We start from the raw sequence: 25,206 nt of genomic DNA, 5'->3' as shown, positions 1-25,206 counted from the left end.
TTGGCGTGTGTGGGGCGGTGGTCTCATTATAACCTGGAGCTAAGGATTTGACCAGGCTGGCTGACCAGCAACCCCAGGGCCCCGCCCCTCAGTCTCTGCTGAGCCCCTGGGGACAGGCGCAGGCTGCTGCACCCAGGTCTCTGCTTTGCTTCTTTCCTGTGGATGGTGCTGAGGGTCGGACTCAGGTCCTCACAGCAGTTTACCGCTACGCCACCTTCCCAGCTCCAGTATTGTGCAGTTATTTTATACCACGTCTGCGCCTGTGCTGAGTTTTCCTGCTCACGTATAGTGTGCTATGTAGCTCACCCCTTTGAACAGCCTTTAATTCCTAGGCAGCGTGTGTCCTGAGGGCGTGACAGCCCTCACTGGAAATAACGGAATTCCCTTTCCTTCTAGATTCTTCTTTAGAACTCTTCCTTCTTATCCACAATTTGGATAGCCAGATGTTGAGAGGAGACAACAGCCAGCAAATCCTGGGCCAGCTGTCATCTTTGCATAACGTGCACCTCATGGCATCCATCGATCACCTCCACGCGCCCCTCAGTGAGTCGCGTGGCGCTCTCTTCCCCTATAACATTTTCTCAGGTTGTCAGTAAATGTTCAGCTTGTGGAAAGGTGGTCCTGAGTCACGAGGGCCAGAGAAGGGTGTTTGCGCCTGGAGTTCCGTAAGGAAGGGCAGTCCCACGCTCCTTGTGGTATATCGCCATGTTGTTAGTTCGGTTTGCTTTTTTTTGTTGGGGGTTTTTGTTTGTTTGTTTTTGTTTTTCGAGACAGGTTTTCTCACTTTAGACCTGGATGACCTCAAAATCACCGAGCTCCACCTGGCTCTGCTTCCCAGGTGCTGGGGTTAAAGGCGTGCACCACGGCATCCGCCTGCCTTATGAAGGTTTAAAAAAAACTATTGATGGTACTGAGATATTTTTATTTGTATTTAATGTGCAAATAAAGATTCAGGTGTTAGCCAAGTAAGGCACCTTGTACTTAACACCCTAGCACTTGGGAAGCTGAGGCAGGAGGATTGTGAATTTGATATCAGCCTGGACTACATAATGAGACCTTATTTCAAAAATCAAATAAACAAATAAAAAGATAAAGATATTGATTGACAGTAGACGCAGATTTTGAGTTACAGATTCATATAAAAATGGACAAAAATGAAATATTTCATGACTTTTATTTAATGCAGTAGTGAGGTGTGGCCAGAGCCTTGTATACCTTCACCAAGTGCTCTGTCCCCTGACTGCATCCCCGGCCTGGGTGCTGTTCCTTTAAATGCTTCTCCCCTCTTTGCCACACTGAGGTCTCACAGAGCTTGATGGCCTCACAGTAATTCGTAACTCTTTACTTTGGTCATCTTCCGTAGTGTGGGATCATGCAAAGCAGAGTCTTTATAATTGGCTTTGGTATGAAACCACTACATACCATCCTTATACTGAAGAAACATCCTATGAGAATTCCCTTCTGGTGAAACAGTCTGGATCTCTACCCCTGAGTTCTCTGATTCATGTCTTACGAAGCCTCACTCCCAATGCACGGTAAGAATGAAAGCTACGAATATAATTATATATAAAGAAACACACCCATCTATACACAGTTATATATAAAGAAACACGCCCATCTATACACAGTTATATGTAAAGATACATACCCATCTATACATAGTTTTATATAAAGATGATACACACCCACCTATACATAGTTATATATAAAGATGATACATATCCATCTATACATAGTTATATATAAAGATGATACATACCCACCTATACATAGTTATATATAAAGATACACACCCATCTATACATAGTTAGGGCTAGAAGCGCAGCTCCGTGGTAAGCACTTGCTTAGTGTGATAAATCTCCTGAATTCAGCTTCCAGCTCCACTACAAGAACAAATAACCTGTACATTTGAGGACTAGCAGCGACAATCGGTGGTACAGACTTGTCTCACACGTACAAAGCCCTCAGTCCAGTCCTAGCTCTTCAGCTGAGGCCGGACTACCAAGTCTATCGTGATTCTGTTTAAGTTTGTTCTGCGGCCGTGGTAAACAACATAATCCACAGCAGCTTGGGGGAGACAAGGGTTTATTTGGCTTACAGTTGCCACTGAAGGAAGTCAGGGAAAGAATTCAAGCAGGAACTCCAGGCAGAAACTCACTCACAGGCTCACGCTTAGGTTTGTTATAACCCACTTCCACCTGCCTGAGTTGGTACCACCCACGGTAGTCTTGGCCCCCTCATCAATTAGCAGTAAGGGCAGTTGCCCCACAGACATTCCTGTGCCAGCGTGAGCTAATGATTTCCTCAGTTAGGAGTCCCTTGTCAGGTGACTCTCGGCCGTGTCATGTTGATAGCTAGCAGTGGATTGAGAAGGATAATGGTGACCAGGACAGGATTGCACAATGGGCTAAGTATGCAGTGTTAGCCCATGAAATTAATTGACCAGTAAAGTTAATAGTTTTTCCTCAACAAATTGTTAGCGGCAGGGGAGACGACTCGCTCGGAGTTTAGGTCAAGCATGCTTGGGCTTCAATTCCTAGGATCCTTATGGTGACTCTCAACTCCATGTAACCTCAGCTCCAGGGGAAGCCGACAAGCATGCACATGATGCACATTCGTGTAGGCAGCCTTTTTGTTTCTGAACAGAAATGTCTGAGTTGTGAATACAGAGACACTCGGAGTGCTTGTTTTCTTTTGTGTGTGAGGTGCGTGCATGCTGTTGCCCCACCAGAGGCTCTCCGTTTGGTTCTTCGTCTATTTCGTTGCTTTTGAGGTCGCATCTCCCTGTGTAGTCTTTGCCGCCCTGGACCCTCTCATAGTGTCCAGTGTTCCTGGGAAAGCCAGTGATTTACTTGCTGGTTTATGCTGGCTGAGTTCTGGGAGTGAGGGCTTCTGCCACCTTACCCAGCATAGGATAGAGGCTGGCACTGTGCCCAGCCACCCTGTTCTGTCTTCTGAAGTATCAGCCAACCTCCTCAGGTTTTACTAGAGGGGGGGGAGGAGGGAGGGAGGGAGAGAGAGAGAGAGAGAGAGAGAGAGAGAGAGAGAGAGAGAGAGAGAGAGAGAGAGAGAGAGAGAGCGCGAGAGCGAGAGAGAGCACGCACGTATTCCCAAGCACACTTTCCTAGGTAAAAAAAAGCTCTTTTTCCTGTGAGGATATGATTTCCTGGAGAAAGGAACAAAAGGCAATGATCCTAGGGGCGTATCTGACATTCTTACTCACATTGACTAATACAGATTTTTGTCTTTGTTTTTGTAGGGGAATTTTCAGGCTACTCATAAAGTTCCAGCTGGATAACCAGGACAGCCCTTCCTACACAGGTATCTGATATGGGTGATATTGAATGTGATGTCTGTCCCTGTAGTCTCTAGAGTCCCTGGGGAGCCCTGCGTCTGTCCCAGCAGAGCAGTGTCTGCTCTATGGTGGCTGTGTCTGTCCATGCAGCCGACTTCCGCGTCGAGGCAGATGCGCTGCTCAGTAGATTGCTGGCGGGAATTGGAGGACAGGCCCACTTCCCTTTTGAATCCATGCACTACTGGAGCTATGAATGTGTATCTGACAATTTCATATTTTTTTGTGTATGAGCAATCTTATTTGTCATCCCCGTGGCAAAAAATGTGTTAGTGTGCAAAAATTTTAATAACACTTTTTTAAAGTCAATACCTTTCTTGAAAGTCAATTGTTTTGTTTTGTTTTTTGAGACAGGGTTTCTCAGTAGCTATGTAGCCAGTTCTAGAACTCATCTATAGACCAGGTTGGCCTCGAACGCAGAGATATGCCTGCCTCTGCCTCCTGAGAGCTGGGCTTAGAGGATTAATGTGTGTACCACCACCACCTGGCTCTATTTTAGCTTTTTATCATAACTAAGAAGAAGTATATTTATAACTAGTCTTCAACTCCATCAAATACCCAAGAAGGAAATAATATTATCTGAATAAGCAGGAAGTGTGAGAAGTGACAGAAAGAGATGGCTGATGGACAGTCACCCTAGGTTCCTCTGCAGTGTGGGGGCACCCAGCTCATGGTGCTTGGCAGCTGGCTCCATCTCATGGGCTGTTATCTGGCAATGCATCTCTGAACCATGGCTGGCATGAGAGATTAGGAAGCCCCGTGTGGCTCTGTTTCTTTGTGCTTAGAACCTCTTTAAAGCTTTTTTTAGGTATGTGGATACTTGTCTCCCACATTGGGTGCCTTATATACGTGGAGGTTTCTCTGTCTCACAACCACTTTTTAATGATCACTCAGAGACTTATAATTACAAAATGTTCAGGCTTACTACTAAGCAGCTCTTACATTTAAATTAACCATTTCTACTAATCTGAATATTGACACATGGCCTTGGCTCTTACCGGTCTGCTAGCATCTTGTTTCTTGGGCAGCTGGCTTGCATCCCCCCTCATTCTGCCCTTCCCTTCCCTTCCCTTCCCTTCCCTTCCCTTCCCTTCCCTTCCCTTCCCTTCCCTTCCCTTCTCAGTGTGTCCATTGGCTGTGGTTTGCCTGGCTATCGGCCAACCACCAAGAGCAGCAGACACTCACAGCACTACGTAGTCACCAGTGACTGCGTTCACAGATGGATGCTCTTGACAGCGTGCGTCACTGAAGGGATATTTCCACGGTGTCTGTGTGGGGAATCGCTGACTGCGAGGCTGAAGATGGCTCCGCAGCCGAGAGCCTGCCTTGCTGCCATTGCAGAGTACCCAGGTTTTGTTCCCAGCACCCGCCTGTCACTCCAGCTCCGAAGGGATGAGCAGCTTCTTCTGGCCTCTGTAGGCACGTGTGAGTGTGCACGCACACACGCACACACGCAACTTAAAAGATACAGTACATCTTTTCTTAAAAATACTGGCTATGCTGTCACAGTGGGCCTTACTTTTCATCTCAGTTCTCAGGAAACAGAGGCAGGGGGATCTCTATGAGTTCAGAGCTGATGTATGCGGTGAGTTCCAGGCTGGCCAGAGCTGCGTAAGACCCTGTCTTATAAATGTAAATAAAGAAAACAAAGTATTGATTAATTAGTCTTTTTGCCTCCCCAGGACTTTCTTTTCAGGACTTTTACCAGCAGTGTCGCGAGGCCTTCCTTGTCAACAGCGATCTCACCCTCCGAGCCCAGCTGACCGAGTTCAGGGACCACAAGCTCATAAGGACGAAGAAGGTAAGGCAGCTGCGACAGCGGCCATGAGGGTGGCGCTCAGTGCTCACTGAGGACGCAGGCAGGCAGGAAAAAGCAGACAACACGAAATGATGTCACAGAAACCAAGGGACGAGAGAATGAACCTGATACTGTAGTGTCAGGTGCTCCAAGAGACCGGGAAGCCACAGACTGATACGCCTGGGTGTGAGTGTGGAGGGACGTGGCAGCAGGCACTCGCTCTGCGGCCCTGAGAGAGGAGGCGTCGTCCTGTGGACAGCCCTAGGGAGGTGCAGTGCAGGGCAGCGCTAAAGAGTCAATAAATTATTTCTAATGACTTCGTTATGTGCATGTATGTTCTGTATGTATCCACACCATGAGTGCAAGCCTGGTGTCTGTAGAAACTAGAAGCGGGCATTGGGTCCCCTGGAACCAGAGTTACAGGAGGTTGTGAACCATGCAGGTGCTGGAAATCCACCAGGTCCTCGGGGAGAGCAGTCAGTGCTTTTACTGCTAGTGAGCCGTCTTCCCACCCCCAAAAGACAGCCTTGGGTGGGAGCTCCTTGGATGTATTCAAATCAAGTGAACGGTGGGTGTGGTGGGGTACTCACTGATCCCAGCCCTAGAGAGGAGGAGGCAGGTGGATCTCTGTGAGCTGGAGGCCAGCCTGGTCTACAGAGTGAGTTCCAGGCCAGCCACGGCTACACAGTGTCTCAAAAACACAACAAAGGTCCGGTTTGGAAAGGGCATGGTGTGTCCAGCTGTGGCTGACAATGAACGTGGTCCAGCTGTAAATGTGCTGCGTGATTCACATATGAACTTCATACATGACAGTGTCGCAGGGCCAGACATGCCCAAAGCACAGTGAAGAAAACAGTGACCTCTGCCCTCCAAGTCTGTTAGAGTGCTCGACTGCACCTCAGGGTTGAGACACAGTCACGTTCCCTTTGCCTGCCTTGATTTCTCTGCTTAGGTATTTAAATACTTATTCGGATAATTAGAACACTGCATAAAAAATAAAAATCAAATCAGGCGGTGGTGATGCACACTTTGAATCCCAGCACTCAGGAGGCAGAGGCAGGTGAATCTCTGTGTTCCAGGCCAGACTGGCCTACAGAGTGTCTTTCTGGGCTTCCAGGATTACACAGAGAAACCCTGTCTTGAAAAACCAAATAATAATAATTTAAAAGTCCAGGGTTTTGTTGTTATTTGTTGGTTTGTCTAATGTGTAATAGAAAGGTCCAGACAGCCCCCTTGCCAAGGATTAACATATGGAGTATTCTTTTATCTTGTAGGGAACTGATGGTGTAGAATATTTATTAATTCCTGTTGACAGCGGAACCTTGGCTGATTTCCTGGAGAAGGAAGAGGAGGAGGCTTAGACTGCCTTCTTTAGGAGTCATGTACCCCAGCTGCCGCTTCTTAGTCAGAATGCTGGTTTACGTCCAGCACTAGATCTTTCTGTCCAGCACACAAGATTGACTATTGAAGGGGCCAATCATCAACTTTGAACTTTGATTAGGCTGGCTGGATTACTGTGTCTAATACTGTGCGGTGGTCATCGAGTTGGGGGGAAAATGTGCCTTTAATTTATTACCTCTCTGGAGACTTCTTGCTGGATGAACAGTGTGCTCAGGGATTATTTGGAACTGGATGTTTTGGATTATTTTATACTGAATGCTATCCCTAGATTTTGAGGGCTGTTGAATTCCAAGTGCACTTGTTTCAGATGTGAAAGCACAAAGATGGGGTCGCACAGAGCTCGTCAGGAAGGACAGGCTTCGCCTGTTTTTTCTGGAGTGATAAAGGTATCCAGTGGGTTGAGACGACCCGGCTTTCTCCACAGGCCTGGGACAGTCGGGACTATTAACCTGAGGCGGTGGGGGAAGTGTAAGGAACCGACGGGTGTGTGCCAACCAACACAGCATATCTAGTTCAGTTAGCATCTGGACCATGACCTTGATTTTAGGATACAAACGAGAAGCCAGGTTTAAAAATAAAATCCTGATTTTCATGTCAATAATTGTTCTCAGGACAGTAGAAAATAAAAACATTTCATTATTCTTGTACATTGACAATTTTTATTTTCTTAAACAGCCCGCAGGCATAGCTGGCACACACCTTTAATCCCACCGTCCAGGACTCAGAGGCAGGCAGACTGCTTCTCTCCTTCCCACACAATAGTAGCAAGACATGAGCTCACATTTGTGATCCCAACACCAGAAGGGGAGGCAGGAGGAGGCACGAGTTCAAGGCCTGAACTAGCTCAAGAGTTCTAGGTCAGTTTAAGCCACAGCGATGCCTGCTTCAGAAAACAGCAGTCACTAAATAAACACACAGTGATCACATGAGACTTGCTGGTTTGCACTTTGCTTTCTGTGGTGTGGGGTGTGTGTGTGTGTGTGTGTGTATGTGTGTGTGTGTGTGTGTGTGCAGAGACCCAGAGTAAGACTCTAAGTGTCTTTTACTTTCTGCCTTATTACCTGAGACAAGGTCTCAGTGAGCCAGAAGCTCCTTTTAGGCTGGATGGGCTGCCATGAGTCAGCTGCCTCTGCCTGCCAGTGCACCTAGGGCGCCGGAGACATGCCCAGAGTTCTGTGTGGGAGCTGGGGTTCAAATTCAGGTCCTCATGTTCTCAGAGCAAGCATTCTTACTAGCTGAGCCATCTCCCCAATTCCATGTACCTTGTGCCATTGTTTATTATGACTGCCACATATAAACATTATATAATGTACACATCTTTGCATTTGCTTCTGTAGGGTTTCGTTTTTGTTGTTGTTGTTCAAGCCTGGCTGTCCTGTAACTTGCTTTGTAGATGAAGCTGGCCTCGAACTCATGGAGATCTGCCTACCTCTGCCTGCCCAGGGCTGAGATTAAAGGCGTGTGCTACACTGCCCAGCTTTATAGTTTTTTTTTTTTTTTTGACTAGATGTTCCTAATGATAAATAAAAGACCAGTGTATATAGTCCTTTTATAATGCTAGTTGTTTTGAAGACTTTGAGAAGGATTCTGAGTGCATCTTACAGCTCTCGTGGGCACAATGGCGAATTAACTGTGTACTCACTTCCCTGGGCAGCTCTGTTCCTTCCTGTCTAGGAGGTGTAGAAACTTGAAGTTATAATTACTTCCTGATTTGCTTCTGGGCTGGAGGTGTAATTCACCAGGCGAACTCTTTTCTTGTATTGTTTTAATTTTTAGGCTAGCATGCAAAGGTGTTGGGTTCCTTATGGCATTTCCGTATGTATGTGTGTGTGTGTGTGTGTGTGTGTGTGTGTGCACACACATTTCCATATATGTATAAATCATTGTACTTGGTCCTCACTGATCCCCTCTCTCTCCCTCTTCTGCTGTTATCTCATGTATCCCATTACCCTCCTTGTCCTTAAAAATCTCTTCATCTTGTCTCTTCCCCTTCTGGTTTCATGCCCTGCATGCGCACAGGCACGTGCACACACATATACTCACGTACACACACACTCCAGGGCCTTATAAGAGAGGGCATGCAGAGTGTCTTTCTGCACCTGGCTGTAGAACACCTGCAGGAAATGCTGTGTGACAGTCACTACTCCTGTTCTGAGTGTTGAACACCATCAGTCAGCAACAAGCAACTTTGGAGATCGGTTAGAACACGTGACCTTCCATTCACAATGTGGAACACAGTTCAAGAATACAGCTGTACAGCCGGGCGGTGGTGGCGCACGCCTTTAATCCCAGCACTCGGGAGGCAGAGGCAGGCAGATCTCTGTGAGTTCCAGACCAGCCTGGGCTACAAGAGCTAGCGCCAGGACAGCTAGGATTGGGGGGGGAGGAGAGGGAGAGGGAGAGGGAGGGAGGAAGGGAGGAGAGGGAGAGAAAGAGAGAGGGAGGGAGGGGAGGGAGAGAGAGAGACGGAGAGAGAGAGATTGTACAAGGAATTCTGAGTGCTTGTGAGAAAACTTCAAGAAAACAAGACAAAAATCCTTTGGGTTTTTTTTTGGTTTTGGTTTTTTTCTTTTTTTGCAAAAACACAAAACTATTGCAGCTGGCTATTGTTCATATGCCTCTATGAAAAAACGTTTTTGCCACGTGCCATTTCTCCATGTGATTGTACACTTTACTCAGGTGACTGCTTAACTCTGAGAGTCTAAGTTGTCTGATGCTCTGAATAAAGTTGCCTGTTGCATGAGACTTTACTCTGCCTCATTTTTAGGCCCCGCTCTCCCAGGTTCATGCTGCCAACTTGAGCAGTAAATGTACAAGGTGCTTAGTTTGATCCCTTCGCCACCAAAAACCCCAAAATTATAGGAATAAATACAAATGTAGATAGTGATCATCAGTGGGTTTTTAAAAATCTTTTTAAAAAAAGATTTCTGATGCCTAACTTAGCACATAGATTTACTTCATCACCTAAAAATGCCACTTAGGGGAAAAAATCTAAATCCAGTTTTTAAAAAAGATTTTTTTATATATACACAGAATGTTCTGTCTACATGTTTACCTGCAGGCCAGAAGAGGGCACCAGACCTCATTACAGATGGTTGTGAGCCACCATGTGTTTGCTGGGAATTGAACTCAGGACCTCTGGAAGAGCAGCCAGTGCTCTTAACCTCGGAGCCACCACTCCAGCCCCTCTAAATGTACTTCTGTTGTTGTTGTTTTTGTCTCTGTGAGTGTGGGTGCCTATGGCGATCAGAGAGCGTCAGATGCCCTGGAGCTAGAGCCACCTTGTTAGTGCTGGGAGCTGAACCTTGTTAGTGCTGGGAGCTGAATTCCGTTCCACTGCCTGAGCAGCAAGTGCTTTTCTTTTTCTTTTCAGACAGGGTTGGCCCGCATAAGCTCCTACCTTTGCCCACCAGATACTGGGGTTGTGGTGGTGCAGTACCCCACCGAGCTCCATCTGTTTTCAAATGGTGTTTAAGATTAGTCAGAGGGCAGAGATTCCTGAGACCGACACCCATGCATACAGAGCTACTTCAAAGGTGTTGAGGGTGTACATGAGCATCAAAAGTCCAAGGCCAGCCTCAGCTAAATAGTGCATCGGAGGCTGTCCTGGGTTAGAGGAGATTCTGTCACATTAAACAACCAAACAAAAACGCCTAGTGACATACAGGTTTTAGTTGCCTTTTTCAAGAGTTTATAGTGAGCATGTGTCTTTATTGCACTCTTTACCTTGTGAGCTATACCGTTTGGAACCTTACTGGTAAACTTGAACGACGTCTTTGGAGCCCGCTTCTGCAGGAGGGCGCCAGCCCCACACCTCTCCCTGCACACCCTGTTTCCACCCAAATGTTCACGGCTTGTGTCTCTGACTCCCTCTGCTTTCTAAACCACGCAAAGAGGGTCCCTGTCTGTCTCAGACAGGATAATATTAATCTTATTCTCCAAGTGAGCACCCAGCATTTCCTGAAGATCGGAAAGGAAGCCTCGTTCAGTGTTGCTGTGTTCACAGAGAATGACATTTATTCCTTTGGAAGCCGCATCCAGGACATCATGGTGGGACATTTCACCTGGCGAAAGAGGAATGAGCAACTTCTTAAATATCGGACATGGGATCTATGCACCCTGAACACTGCAGCAGAAAAGCCCATGTCTGTAGTCTGAATGAATGAACACAATGCCCCACTGCTCTGAGCACAGAAACCATGGGCTCACGATGCGGTCAGATGTCGAATGCTTGCCTCTTGAGTGCTGCCCAGCACAGGTAAAGAAAAAATCCAAACTAGTTATCACTTTATGGTGCTGAGTCTTTGTTCAGGGGAAAGTATACAGGACTGGGACAGGAGAGAGACGGCACAGGGTGTGCTGCCTATGAGTGTGAGCGTGTGTGTGTGTGTGTGTGTGTGAGCGTGTGTGTGTCTGTGTGGGGGGACATGATGTGCCACAGTGCGTGTGTGTGTGAGCGTGTGTGTGTGTGTGAGTGTGTGTGTGTCTGTGTCGGGGGGGCATGATGTGCCACAGTGCATGTGTGGAGGTCAGAAACCAGCTTTCAGAAGTCGGATCTCTCCTCCCCTGTGGCATCCGGGATTGAAAGCCAGTCATCCAGGTTTGCAAAGCAAGCGTGTAGCCTGAGCCCAAACATGAATTTCATTTTACATTCCTCTGTACTTCATCCTCTTGGCCTGAAGGTCGTATCATGGTATTTAGAATGTGTCAGCATTTTTACTGTAACGTGTAACATAGTCCAGGTGTGGAATTACCCTCTTACACCTGTGTTACATTTTTTTTTTTGATTGATGCAAAATGCTGCCAAGGACGACAGTATGTGCACTTTTGATCCTAGAACGTGGGAGACTGAGGCGGAAGGATCAAGAGTCCAAGCCAGCCTCAGCTAAATAGTTGGAGGCTAATCCTGGGTTATAGGAAACCCTGTCAACAAATAAAATGGCTTGTTGTTTATTGTGGCTGGGCAGCGGTAGCGTAAGCCTTTAATCCCAGCACTCGGGACGTAGAGGCAGGCGGATCTCTGTGAGTTCGAGGCCAGCCTGGTCTACAAGAGCTAGTTCCAGCACAGGCTCCAAAGCTACAGAGAGACCCTGTCTCGAAAAATCTAAACAAACAAACAAACAAATTAATTAATTAATAAAGCTGGCTGATGAATAAGCCCTAAAGGTCTTCCCTCCGGTCTTCTCCCTAGACCAGGAATATAGGCACAGGCTGCTGCACACGGCTCCTCTAGTGTGGGCTCTGCAACAAACTCAGGTCCTTTTGCCTGCATGACAAGCACTTACCAACTGGGCGTCTCCCCACCCTCATCCAGGGCTGAGCTGGATGCACACTGAGGGAGGCAGGAGAATGACAAGTTTGAGGCTGGCCTGGCTTCGCTGTGAGACTTAGTTTCAATTAACAAGAACAAGAAGGGCAGAGTGGAGCTCGCCTCTAATCCCAGCACTTGAGGCAAAGGGGGGTGACCTCTGTACACTGCAGACCACCTGGTTCACATACATAGCAAGTTCCCGGCCAGTCACTACTGCTCAGCACACAGTGGGATCCCATCTCAAAAAAAGGAAAAGAACCAGTGTCTTTTAGATTATGTCCGCACAGGAAGAGTAAGGACCAGAAAACAGCCATGTTTATCTGCCAGAAATGCACGGTGGAAGTCAAAACAAAGAAACAAGGAAAGGAGAGGTGGGAAGGACAATGCCAGAAAAATCGTAGGGTGTTTTTGGCTTGTTTTGTTTTTTGAGCTCATCACTAAAAGTACAAAAAAGGGGGACGAGGAAAAGGCATTGTACACATAGAAAGCCCTTAGGCATGGGGCTGCACCTAGGCTTCACCTGGAGACACCGAGAGCCACCAATGGCTGGTGCATCGTGTTTACACTTGGAAAACTTCAGTTTAGGACTGGGCTTGGTGGCACAAGCCTGTCACCTCAACTGGAAACAGAGAAGAGAACTACAGCTGCTAGAAGTCGGCCAGCCTGGTTAACATCGAGTTCTAGGCTAGGTTTTAGTGTTTGAGAAACAAAGCCATAGCCGGCCGGTGGTGGCACACACCTTTAATCCCAGCACTCGGGAGGCAGAGGCAGGTGGATCTCTGTGAGTTCAAGACCAGCCTGGTCTATAAGAGCTAGCTCCAGGACAGGCTCCAAAGCTACAGAGAAACCCTGCCTCGAAAAACAAAAAACAAACAAAACGAAACAAAGGAACAAAGTCAGGTTGAGGAAGAGATCCAGAAGTTGTCCTACCTGTGAGGTAAAGGTCAGCCTCCACTCCTTGTAGAACGCTGCCCCCAGAACCAGCGCACAGGGCCACAACTTTGACTGGGGACTCTTCAAGACAAAAACAAGAGGTGTTGTTATAGACATAACTCCTTTCAGCTCAGCGCTACAATCTGCTGAATCCTAACTCTAATGCAGACTGACTAGTCTCTTCACCAGTGTAAGAATCATGCTGTGTTGAGTTTAAAGATGGGTGTAATGGCGCACACCTTTAAGCCTTTTAAGCTCAGGAGGCAGAGGCAGGTGGATCTCTGTGAGTTCGAGGCCAGCCTGGTCTACAAGAGCTAGTTCCAGGACAGGCTCTAAAGCTACAGAGAAACCCTGTCTCGAAAAAACCAAAACAACAACAACATCAACAACAACAAGAACAAAAGACAAAAACCAGGCTGTTAGGAATGCATTAGCCACCTCTTCCTCCTCTTTCTTAAAGACAGGCTCTCAGGGTGCAGCCTTAGCTGACCTCACAGAGACACAGCTCAGAGCTCCGCTGCTTCTGTCAGGTGCTAGAAGTAAAGGCGTGGATCATAATGACTCGTTTATAGTTCACAGACATTCAGTGCTGACTGGAGATGAACACAGAAAACTAAGAAATATACTTTATTATTTAGGCTAGGGAGATGTATCCCACGTTACAGCCTAGCCCACCCTGGCTGACAAGGTAGACCCACTATCTCCCTGAGTGACGTGTTCTCTACCACTTACATGAATAAAAGTGGTGCACCTGTAACCCCAGTCCCTGGGAGACAGAAGCTGACTGACTCTGAAGCCATCCTATGCTCTGAGATCAGGTGTCAAAAATAACCAAAACCAAAATTTGTCCAAGTCACTGTAGATCTGCTAGCTATGAAAGACGTTTACCTAAGGTCTTCCCTACTCCGAGAGCTAAGCGAACATGAGATAACTTTAGGTGTCCTTTGATCCGGTCTATCATTGTTGCCAGGGAGACAGCTTCATCCAGTGTGCACAGCCGTCCCATTCCAGTATCCAGAAGCAGAGGCTGGAGAGAAACACAAGTCAGAAGCATTATCTATCCCCAGTCCTAAGGGATGCATAGAACAACTGGAATCGGTAAGGTTTGTGTACAGAAGCTTGTGGTAGCTTAAGCTGAAGCTTGGGGTGCAAACCTACAAAAACACTGTAACTTCTGGGAGCTCACACCCCGCTTATTTAACACATAATCAAAACTAAGTTTTTAAATTCGAGGTAGGCGCTACTGTTATGGGAACATAAAGTCATGACAAACGGGGCTGGAGGCCGCCACCCAGCTAAGCTTCCAACTTGTGAAAACTCCCAAGGGATTTTCTTTTCCCGAAAAGCAACAACCATCCAAGCTTCTGCGGGTGCTCCACCTCACGTGGGCGGCTGAACTTGGCGGTGTTGTTCACATGTTCTGGCTTTAGCATCATGAAAGGTACCCTAATAAAGATGGCAAGGAATCTTCCGCCATGGTAACTCACGACCATTTATAGTGATAGCTGGCGCCCTCTTCTGGCAGAAAGGCATATATGCAGGCAGAACATTGTATACAGAATAAATAAATCTTTAAAAACAATGTGGTAGTGACCTTATTCTCATCCGGTGGAATCAACAAGAGAAGTGTGTTGCAATCAGGAAAGCCATAGGGAGGAGTCACTTAAAGCTCTTTGAGGCCAGACGTGGAGCTACAGAATTTGATTTTTTTGTTTTGTTTATCTATCTGTCTATATTATTGATTTTCTCAAAGAACCAACTCTTTGTCTCACCGATTCTTTGTATTGTTCTCTTTGTTTCTATTTTATTGATTACAGCCCTCAGTTTGATTATTTCCTGTTGTCTACTCCTGGGTGAGTTTACTTTTTTTTTGATCTAGAGCTTTCAAGTGTGCTATTAAGTCACTAGTGTGAGATTTCCTCAAATTCTTTAGGTAGGCACTTAGTGCTGTGGACTTTTCTCTTAGTGCTGCTTTCATAGTGTCCCGCGAGTTTGGGCAGGTTGTTTTCATTTTCACTGAATTCTAGAAAGTCTTTAATTTCTTTCTTATTTCTTCCCTGACCCAGTGGTGATCTAGTTGAGCACTGCTTAGTTTCCATGAAACTGAACTTAAAGACTTCCTAAAATTCAGTGAAAATGACTATACAATATCCAAAACTTATGGGACACAATGAAAGAAGTGCTAAGAGAAAGTTCATAGTTCTAAATGCCTGCATAAAGAAGCTGGAAAAATCCCATACTAGCGAGCTAACAGTGCACCTGAAAACTATAGAACAAAAAGAAGCAAACTCACCCAGGAGGACTAGATAGCAGGAAATAATCAAATTGAAAGCTGGAATCAATAAAATAGAAACAAAGAAAACAATACAAAGAATAAATGCGACAAAGAGTTGGTTCTTCACCAAAATCAACAATATAGACAAACCTTTATCCAAACTAACCAAAAAACAGAGAGAGAGAAAGAGAGAGGGGAGAGAGAGAGAGAGAGAGAGAGAGAGAGAGAGAGAGAGAGAGAGAGAGAGAAAGAATATCCAAATTAACAAAATCAGAAATGAAAAGGGGGACATAACAACAGACATGGAGGAAATTTCAGAGGATCAACAGGTCATATTTCAAAACCTGTACTCCACAAAATTGGAAAACTTAAAGGAAATGGACAATTTTCTGGATAAATATCACTTACCAAAATTAAATCAAGATCAGATAAGCAAATTAAATAGACCTATAACTGCTAAGGAAATAGAAACAGTCATCCAAAGTCTCCCAAACAAATAAAAAGCCCAGGACCAGATGGTTTCAGTGCAAACTTCTACAAGATTTTCAAAGAAGAACTAATACCAATACTCCTCAAATTGTTCCACACAATAGAAACAACAGAAGGAACATTGCCAAACTTTTACTACAGTTACCCTGATACCCAAATCACACAAACACACAACTAAGAAAAAATTACAGCCCAATTTCTCTCATGAACATTGATGCAAAAAAAAAAAAAATACTCAACAAAATACTGGCAAACCAAATCCAAGAACTTATCAGTAAAATCATCAACCATGGTCAAGTAGATTATGAAAAAGCCTTCAGCCGGGCGGTGGTGGCGCACGCCTTTAATCCCAGCACTCGGGAGGCAGAGGCAGGCGGATCTCTGAGTTCGAGGCCAGCCTGGTCTATAAGAGCTAGTTCCAGGACAGGCTCTAAAAAAGCTGCAGAGAAACCCTGTCTCGAAAAAACCAAAAAGAAAAAAAAGAAAAAAAAAAAAAAGAAAAAGCCTTCAACAAAATTCAGTACCCCATCATGATAAAGGTCTTGGAGAGAGAGGGGAAACAAGGAACATACCTAAACATAATAAAGGCAATGTACAGCAAGCCAACGGCCAACATCAAACTGAAGAGAAACTTAAAGCGGTTCCACTGAAATCAGGAACAAGACAAGTCTGTTCCCCTCTCCATATCTATCAATACAGCACTTGAAGTTCTAGCCAGAGCAATACGACAACAGAAGGACATCAAGGGGATACAAACTGGAAAGGAAGAAGTCAAACTTTCGCTGTTTGCAGATGATAGGATAATATACAAAGAACCCAAGAAAATGGACACCAAAAAGAACACATAATCCAATAAAAAAATGGAGTACAGACCTATACAGAGAACTCTCAACAGAGGAACCTAAAATGGCTGAAAGACACTTAAGGAAATGTTCAACATCCTTAGCCATCAGAGAAATGCAAATCAAAACAACTCTGAGAGTCTATCATACACCTGAAAGAATGGCCAAGATCAAAAACACTGATGACAACTTATGCTGGAGAGGTTGTGGGGTAAAGGAAACACTTCTGCATTGCTGGTGGGAATGCAGAAAAAAAAAAAAGCTGGTACAACCCCATTGGATGTCAGTGTGGCCATTTCTCAGAAAATTAGGAAATAACCTTTCTCAAGACCCAGCAATACCACTTTTGGGTATATATCCAAAGGATGCTCAATCGTGCCACAAGGACATGTGCTCAACTATGTTCATAGCAGCTTTGTTTGTCATAACCAGAACCTGGAAACAACCTAAATGCCCCTCAACCAAAGAATGGATAAGGAAAATGTGGTACATTTACACAGTGGAGTACTACACAGCGGTTAAAAAAAAGTGACATCTTGAAATTTGTAGGCAAATGGATGGAGCTAGAACTAACCATGCTGAGTGAGGTTACAGATCCAAAAGGACAAAATTATGTACTGTCTCATAAGTGGATATCAGACACAAAGCAAAGAAAAAACAGCCTTCACTCCACATCCCCAGAGAACCTAGACAACAATGAGGACCCTAGGAGAGACACACACGGATCTATTTAGGAAGGAGAAAAAGACAAGATCTCCTGAGTAAATTGGGAGTGTGGGGGGGCAGGAGGGAGGATGGAAGCGGAGAGGGGAGGGAGGGGGTGGGAAAACATGTATAGCTCAACAAAAACAATTTTAAAAATACACAGCGATAAGAGGACAGAGAAAATTTTACCTTCTCCAGGGACAGAATTTCAGTTTTCTGATAAAGTTGTTGGTTCTGGGAGAGAAAGGCAAGCACCTGCATCAGGGCCTTCTGAGTACAGTTCAGGCTGACCCGTGTCTCTTCTTCACCATCACGACTAGAGGAAAAGCAGTTGTATTTTAAATACCCGACAGCCTATACCTGCTATGAAGATTTATGTGAAACCAAAGATGTGATCAGCAGAACTTGTTTAATCCCAACCAATCAAACCACAGCTGTCAGGACCCCTGATGTCACAGGGAACGGTGTTCTCAAACCACAGCTGTCTCGGGACCCTGACATCACAGGAACGGTGTTCTCAAACCACGGCTGTCTCGGGACCCTGACATCACAGGAACGGTGTTCTCAAACCACGGCTGCCTCAGGACCCCCTGACATCACAGGGAACAGTGTTCTCAAACCACAGCTGTCTCAGGACCCTGACATCACAGGAACTGTGTTCTCAAACCACGGCTGCCTCAGGACCCCCTGACATCACACGGAACTGTGTTCTCAAACCACGGCTGCCTCAGGACCCCCTGACATCACAGGGAACTGTGTTCTCAAACCACAGCTGTCTCAGGACCCCCATATCTTAGGCCTACCAGATTAAAATAACAGTGGCTAATTCCTTCAATATGTCCAGTAAAATAGACCATCTATAGTAAGAGACAGAGAAAATGGGAATTTTCCTTTTTTACATGTATGTGTGCACGCACGTGCGTGTGTGTGTGTGTGTGTGTGTGTGTGTGTGTGTACATGCACACCACAGCACGTGTGGGAGTCAGAAGACAACTTTTGGGACTTGGCTCTCTTTCCACCACGTGGGTCCAGGGATCAAACTCAGGCATGAGGCTCGATGATGGTCTCTACCACTGGGCCGTCTCAAAGGCTATTGTTTGAAGGGGGGGGGGTTGAATTTTTTTTTCCTTAAGACAATGTTTCTCTGTCCTTGCTATTCTGGAACTCACTCTGTAGACCAGGCTGACCTAGAACTCAGAGAGTTTGCCTGCCTCTGCCTCCCGTGTGCTGGGATTAGAGGCGTGCGCTGTTAAAGGCCGCCTGGCCGGGCCTGTTTTTTTCTTTCCTTTTTGGTTTTAATTACATTGCAGGGGTGGCGATGGTGGTTGTGGTGGAGGAGATGGAGGTGGAGGTGGTGGTGCCTTTGGGCGTGTGGCGGTCAGAGTAGTTTGCAGGATGGATCTCAGGTCCTCACTCCGGGTGCTTTTCCCACTAAGCCATCTTTTCTCTCTTTCTTTCCCTGGTGAGGCTAGGAATCACCAGGTCCCACACGTCACTGGCGTGTGCTCTAGCACGGACTCCCATCTTTGCCTTTCCTGACGCTCCCACGGGTATTAGAGTGAATCTTACCCGGCCTGTAAATGACCAAGTGACGGGCCTTACCAGAGGTGCTGTCCCTTGTTTTTCCCTTCAAGTGCGTGGGAACCACTGCTTCACCAGAAATGGATGAAACTGAGCCTTGTATGAATACATCACTGGAGCCGGGAGGGGGTGGCGCGCACCTTTATTCCCAGCACCCAGGAGACAGAGGCAGGCGGATCTCCAAGTTCGAGACCAGCCTGGTCTACAAAGCAAGTTCCAGGACAGCTAGGGCCGTTACATAGAGAAACCCTGTCTTCAAAAACAAAAACAGGGCTGGAGAGATGGCTCAGACGTTAAGAGAACTGACTGCTGTTTCGGAGGTCCTGAGTTCAATTCCCAGCAACCACATGATGGCTCACACCTATCTATAATGAGACCTGGTGGTGCCCAGAATACTATATAAGAAAAAACAAACAAAATACATCACTAGGGTCTGACTACATCCTTTAAAGTAAAAGTAAAAACAGTTATCTTTCAGGGTTGCCAGGAGAGCTGCGGGGCTGCAGGATGGCTGAGCACAGGCTGCCTTGCAGAGCACCCACAGAGTGGCTCACGTCTGTCTGTACCTCCAGTCTCAGGGGCTCCACTGCCCTCTTCTGGCCTCCGTGGTCCCAGGCACACACATGGTACACAGATGTGCTATGCAGACAACGCTCCCATATACACAAACAAATCAAACTGAAAAAAGAAAAGGAGCCAGGAGTAGTAGCTCACAAGTCACCCGACACAAAAGCAAACAAAGCAGAGAAGGGGATCGAGATGGTTCAGTGGGCAACGATGCTTACTGCCAAGTCAGCATGGCTTTATCCTTTGGAACCCACGCAGGGGAAGGAGCCTCCTTCCCCCAAGATGTCTTCTGACTACCACACATCCACCACGGTATGCACGTGTCCGTACAAACACACACACACACACACACACACGCTAAATAAATAATATAAAACAATTTAAAACGGAGGCATATACAATGTACCTAGCAGTAAAAGAAGAGACAGAGATGTCTCCAATCCCTCTCACCGCAGACATGACTCTGTCCAGGTCTTGGGTGTGGCTCACGTTGAATTCCAGTCGGTGAGCTCCCTCTGTGGGGCAGGTAGGAGCTTTGGAAGGGTGGATGGGCCTTGTGCTGCAAGCTCCTGAAGAAAAAGTTATGGGGAAGTCAAGGCTTTTGCAGCGCTTTGGAACTAAAGAGATAAACTACTCTATGTAAAATCCATATGAAATGTCTCAGAATTCATTTTCCTGCATATATATGTGAACATACATACATAACCATTAGATCTCATTACCAGTCACAATAATCTAAAGATTTGGTCTGGATATATAAAATAAAATCTATTTTCACAATTATTTTCTAAAAGACCCATATTTCAGGAAATCCCATACAAAAAAAAGACAGAAACAGAAACACTAATTTTTTTTTTTTAAATTATCCACTGTTTGGTCATTCAAACCAAAGTATAGACCATAAGTGCTTATGTGTTGAACACATTTATAAAGACCATTTTGTTGTCGAGGCTTCGTCCAAGGCCAGGTGTGGTGTGCACACCTTTAGTCCCGGAACTGGGGAGGCATGGGCAGGGGCAGGTGGATCTCCAGGAGTTGGAGGCCAGCCTGGTCTACAGAGGGAGTTCCAGGTCAGCCAAGACTACACAGGGAGACTGTCTATTTTGTCTCAAAAACAAAACAAAAAACATCCAACAAACAAAACAACAACACAATTGCTTTAGCCCAAAGTGAACACCAGAATCCTGACTGTGCTGGATGCAAGCTTCCGGGGAGATCCTGACGCTGTGCTGGGTGTGGTCGGCATGCTTCTCGTTCTGGCACTGGGATGCTGAAGCAGGAGGATCTCCAGTTAGTAAGGCCCTTCCCTAGGTAAGGCGGGGGAGGGCAGGTGACTCACGGGGTAAAGGTAACTGTCACGTGAGTAAGGACCAGAGTTCAGTTCCAGAAACCCACGGTTGGAGGGGAGAATCCACTCCTGAAAGTTGTCCTGACCTCCACAACTGTGTGCACCCACAGTCACACAATAACAAAGATGAATAAAAAGAACAACAAACCAGAGCAAAGCCTGGGTGTCTCTGTAGCGAACCCATGTAGCATGACTTTGTCCAGGCGTCTCCGTTGAGCGCTGTGGTGTGGACATTGTGCCATCTGACTGAACAATCATGAAGACACCTAGCAATGAAGACCCATGCTCCGCTTGCTCATCCCAAGTGATGCATGAGCCTCCTTGTGCTGGCTAGGTTTTGTCAGCTTGACACAGGCCAAGGTCATCTGGGAAATGGAAACCTCAATTGAAAAAAAAAAAAAAACGCTCCATCAGACTGCCTATAGGTAAGTCTGGGGGCATTTTCTTGATTAAGTGTTGACATAGGAAGACCCAGGACCCTGAGCAGGTAGGTGGCCCTGGGTTCCATAAGGAAGCAGGCTAAGCAAGCCGCGAGGGGCAAGCCAGTCAGCAGTGTTCCTCTTTAGCCTCGACTCCAGTTCCTGCCTCCAGGTTCCTGCCCAGACTTCCCTTTATGATGGGCTGGAGAAGAGGAAACAAACCCTTTCCTTCTCAAGGTGCCAGTCAGAACAATCCTCTACCTAGGGTTCAAGGCCAGCCTGAGCTACTGAGTACAAACAACAAAAATGTTCCAGGGTTCATTTTGCTTTGTTTTGGTTTTGGTGGGATGATATGTGATATTGCCAGTGTCTGGCTAAATAGCTCACACCGGCCTCAACCCCAAGCTCTCCTGGTTCAGCTTCCTGAATGTTTAAAGTATAAGGTTTTGGAATCTAGGCTTATACCACAGCAAGCCTAATTTACAATGTTTATTTTCCTTTCTTTTTCTTAAAAGATTTTGTTTATATTTATTTGCTTCATTATTTTATGTGTATGAATGTTTTACCTGCATTATATGTATGTATCATGTTTATCCATAGAGCTCAGCAGAGAGCATTGGTTCCCCTGGGACCGAGTTACTGATGGCTGTGAGCCTCCATGTGGGTGCTGGGAACCCAGGTCCTCTGTTAAGAGCAACAAACAGTGTTCTTGCCTGCTGAGCCAATTCTTCATCCCCAATAAATAGTTCATTTTTTCAAATGAAACTCGGACCGGAGAGCTGGTTCAGTGGTGGCGAGCACTTCTTGCTTTTGTAGAGGCCCTGGGTTCAATTCCCAGCACCCACACAGCAGCTCACAGCTGTAAGGGAGATCGGCCCTCTCGAAGTTGGTACAGGACTTACCTACACCAAATTCTCCACACAGAGGAGATTTATTACTCTGGAGGGGTGGGGGTGCCGCCAAAGCAGCAAGAGCAGCAGCCAGCACAAGCAAGCAAGAAAGCATGTGGGTTTTTTTTTTCAGGAATGGGTTTTTTATTGTTTTTGTTTGGTTGGTTGGTTTTTGGTTTTTCGAGACAGGGTTTCTCTGTGTAACAGTCCTGGCTATCTTGGAACTCACTCTGTAGACCAGGCTGGCCTCAAACTCAGAGATCCTCTTGCCTCTGCCTCCTGAGTGCTGGGATTAAAGGCGTGCGCCACCACCGCCCAGCACAGAAGTGGGTTTTCAGGAGAAAAGCGGGGAGTCCGTGCTAGGGTGAGTTGGTAAATCGTGATTGGCTGTGTTAGCCAAATAATAAATTCTGATTGCTGGACCTTGGTATTTTGTCTTAGGAGTAAGTCAGTGGCCAAATAAGGGACTGGATTTCAGGGGCTAGCTTTAGGGATGTGATATAAGAAACAGCAAGGGGTAGGGGGTAAAGGCAAAACCTACTGGCCCCATGTTTGCCATGCTCGAGCCTGCTAGAGCCCTTTATCAAATGACTGTAACCCCAACCCTAGAGAATCTTGCGCCCTCTTCTGGCCTTCATGGGCACTGCACACATGTAGTGCGCTTACATACAAGCACACAAAACACTCAACAGATATAAAAATAATAAATACATTTTCAAATGAAATTTAACTACCAAATTTAAGCAACACATTACTTTTTAGTACTCTATAAAAGAGAAAAAACCCGTTTCCCCTAAAAAAAAAAATTTAAAACTTTACTAGGAAGACAGTCTAAAATTTCAAAGTATTTGTAAGGAAATCATTAAATAGGGAGGGACATAAGGTTTCTCACCGAGCCCTTTGGCCAGCCAGGTGTTGACTCCCTGGGGTGCGGCGTCATAGGCCGTGTGGGGAGAGTAGATGGCAACCCTGTTCTCCAGGGCCCGGATAACCAGGCGCTCCTTCCAGGTTTTCCAAGTTAGGCGCTTCACGGCGCGGAAAATCGGGGGGTGGTAGGAGAGAATGAGATCCGCCTTCTTTTGCAGGGCCTCGTCCATGACTGCTTCGGTCAAGTCATTGGTCAGGAAGAGTGTACGGACGGTGTGGGGCGGGCTGGGTTCCACCAGCAACCCCACGTTGTCCCAACTCTCAGCAAAGGAGAGGGACGCAAAGTCATTTAAGGAGGAAAGGAGGGCCTTCAGATCCATGAAGGAACGACAAGAACCACAGACCCAGGACGGGGCGAGCCGGATGCCTGTACGGAGCCGGAGTGCAGAGGGCAGCATACAGAAACCTGATGAAACCGTGCCTGGAGTCAAAACACAGGAAGCGGTATTTAACGTACAGTTCCGTTCTGCCCTTTGAGGCTATAGCTTGAGTAAGAGCTCTCACCAAGACCCAGATTCAAATGGTGGCTCTGCCGACCAACAGCAGGTTAGGCTCAGCTAACTCATTTGACCTCTTAACTTTGGGGTTGACTTTGAGACAAGATTTCTCCATGTAGCCCTGGCTGTCCTGGGACTCGATCTATAGACCAGGCCGGCCTCAAACTCACAGAGATCCGCCTGCCTCTGCCTCCCGAGTGCTGGGATTAAAGGTGTGCAGCAACACCCCCCAGCTTAATTTATTTTCTCATATACAAAATGGAGACATTACACGTAGATTAATAGAACTGGATTAATTTAAGATGTAAGTTAGTTAATAAGAATCCTTAGCTAATAGGCTGAACAGTGTTATAATTAATATAGTTTCTATGTGATTATTCGGGTCTAGGTGGTCGGAAACAAATGAGCAGTCTCCATTTACAAAATGGCACTCACTGTCTGGCTTTACTCTGCTAAGCCATTGGCCGAAACAGCTCAATTCATCAACCAATAAAAGCAACACACAGACAGAAGGACCTCCCCTGTCACCTACCTCATAGCCATCTAGAGAAACAAATGCATTAGTATGTCACCTACAAAAGCCTGATAAAATACAAACGCTTATCACCTCTTACATCCATGTTACCCCTCCCCATCATTGTGTCACGCGAATAGCCTGTATCACAAGCACAAACACACACGAATATATACACGTATACTTAAACATGTTTAAGGGGCTGGAGATGTGGCTCAGCTGATAGAATGCTCGCCTAGCATGCATAAGAGTTCAGCCCCTGGCACCATATAAACTGTCTGGGTGTGGTGGGGCACATGTGTGGGTGTGGTGGGGCACATGTGTGGGTGTGGTGGCATTTGGGAAGTAGGAACAGCCAGCAGGATCTGAGGTTCAAAGTCATCCTCAGCTATCCAGTCAGTTCAGGGCCAGCCTGGGGTTACATAAGACCCTGTCACAAACATTATTTAAAACTTAAAATACTGAGTGCATGAGCAAGACATTGAGGCAAACCGGTCACTTCACAAATGAGCAGAGTCAAGACAAGAAAAGACCAGAGTTGTCCCTGACCAAACACTAACTGCTATATGTAGGGCAGTTACCCACATATTCTGTGTCTGAATAGCGGGAGGACAGAGACAAAAAACAACCAAACAATTCAAAACAGACAGAGAGATATATTTGTGTGTAATCTGAGAGTTAATGGTAGCTTCGAAGAAAGGAAGTGTGTTGGCCTCATCCTGCTATTAAGCTGCTACCAACAGTGCTGAGTACCTTGTGATTGATTTTATTGTTATTCAAGAAACCTCTATTGTGAGAGGACATGTGTCCGTCCATGCTTCTGACACAATACGGATACATTCAAAATATTATTTGAAATAAAATGGGGTCTCCTGAGACCTTGAGAGGACTCCATCGCCAATTCTACACCCGTCCACGGCCAGGAACTTGAAGTGAAGCCTCGCTAGTGAGTGTGAATGAGAACTGGAAAGCTGTCTTCTGAGACAGTGGAGTGACTGAGCTGTTTTCAAGCCCAGAGTCGAAATCTTGGGCTCTCTTTAGCCATCTAAAGATCCATTTGCTAATTTCAAGCAGCATGAACGCTCTCTTTACACTCGCGTCTGGCTCTGATGCGCGCATGGTTCAAGGCTTTTCCAGGATAACAGCGCCACGTGGCACAGCCTTTCATGCTTGCATCAGGACCGTCGCCCCCTCCTGCAGCAAGGGGGTGTCCGCCCGGGTCGCTCCTGGCCTCCTCCTCGCGGGCACCCTAGAATCTCTGCCGCGAGGGGAACCATTCACGCGCCCACTACTCACCAGCCCCGGAGCCCCTTCTGGTGCGTCACTTCCGCTCCTCCCGGAAGTACGGTGGGCGGAA

At 46.4% G+C, this 25,206-nt stretch overlaps 2 protein-coding genes across 7 annotated transcripts in view; one reads left to right on the top strand and one right to left on the bottom strand.

Moving 5' to 3' along the window:
- Window positions 1-7,482, top strand: part of Orc2 (origin recognition complex subunit 2) — a 31,978-nt gene extending 24,496 nt beyond the window's left edge. For all 5 annotated transcript variants that reach the window (XM_038315359.1, XM_038315356.1, XM_038315353.1 and 2 more), the window contains 5 exons: window positions 397-543; window positions 1,364-1,535; window positions 3,260-3,321; window positions 5,035-5,153; window positions 6,425-7,482. In XM_038315359.1, coding sequence (XP_038171287.1) covers window positions 397-543; window positions 1,364-1,535; window positions 3,260-3,321; window positions 5,035-5,153; window positions 6,425-6,511 — 587 coding nt within the window. In that variant the 3' untranslated portion in view covers window positions 6,512-7,482. The remainder of the gene's footprint in view (window positions 1-396; window positions 544-1,363; window positions 1,536-3,259; window positions 3,322-5,034; window positions 5,154-6,424) is intronic.
- A 2,737-nt stretch (window positions 7,483-10,219) lies between these two features.
- On the bottom strand, window positions 10,220-25,197 carry Nif3l1 (NGG1 interacting factor 3 like 1). Of its 2 annotated transcripts, none has more exons than XM_038315448.1 (7): window positions 25,146-25,197; window positions 22,804-23,259; window positions 19,661-19,823; window positions 17,296-17,422; window positions 13,684-13,822; window positions 12,793-12,876; window positions 10,220-10,615 (listed from the first exon to the last, which is right to left on the bottom strand). In XM_038315448.1, exons 2-7 carry the CDS (start codon window positions 23,234-23,236, stop codon window positions 10,431-10,433), a joined length of 1,131 nt encoding a protein of 376 aa, XP_038171376.1. In that variant the 5' UTR covers window positions 23,237-23,259; window positions 25,146-25,197; the 3' UTR covers window positions 10,220-10,430. The 2 variants fall into 2 exon arrangements, with proteins under 2 accessions (XP_038171376.1, XP_038171375.1); XM_038315447.1 differs by lacking the exon at window positions 25,146-25,197 and adding an exon at window positions 24,729-24,748.
- Window positions 25,198-25,206: the final 9 nt, after the last annotated feature.

This window comes from Arvicola amphibius, chromosome 18 (assembly GCF_903992535.2).
Source record: "Arvicola amphibius chromosome 18, mArvAmp1.2, whole genome shotgun sequence".
NCBI lineage: Eukaryota > Metazoa > Chordata > Mammalia > Rodentia > Cricetidae > Arvicola > Arvicola amphibius.
This window is presented reverse-complemented; position numbering and strand designations above follow the sequence as displayed.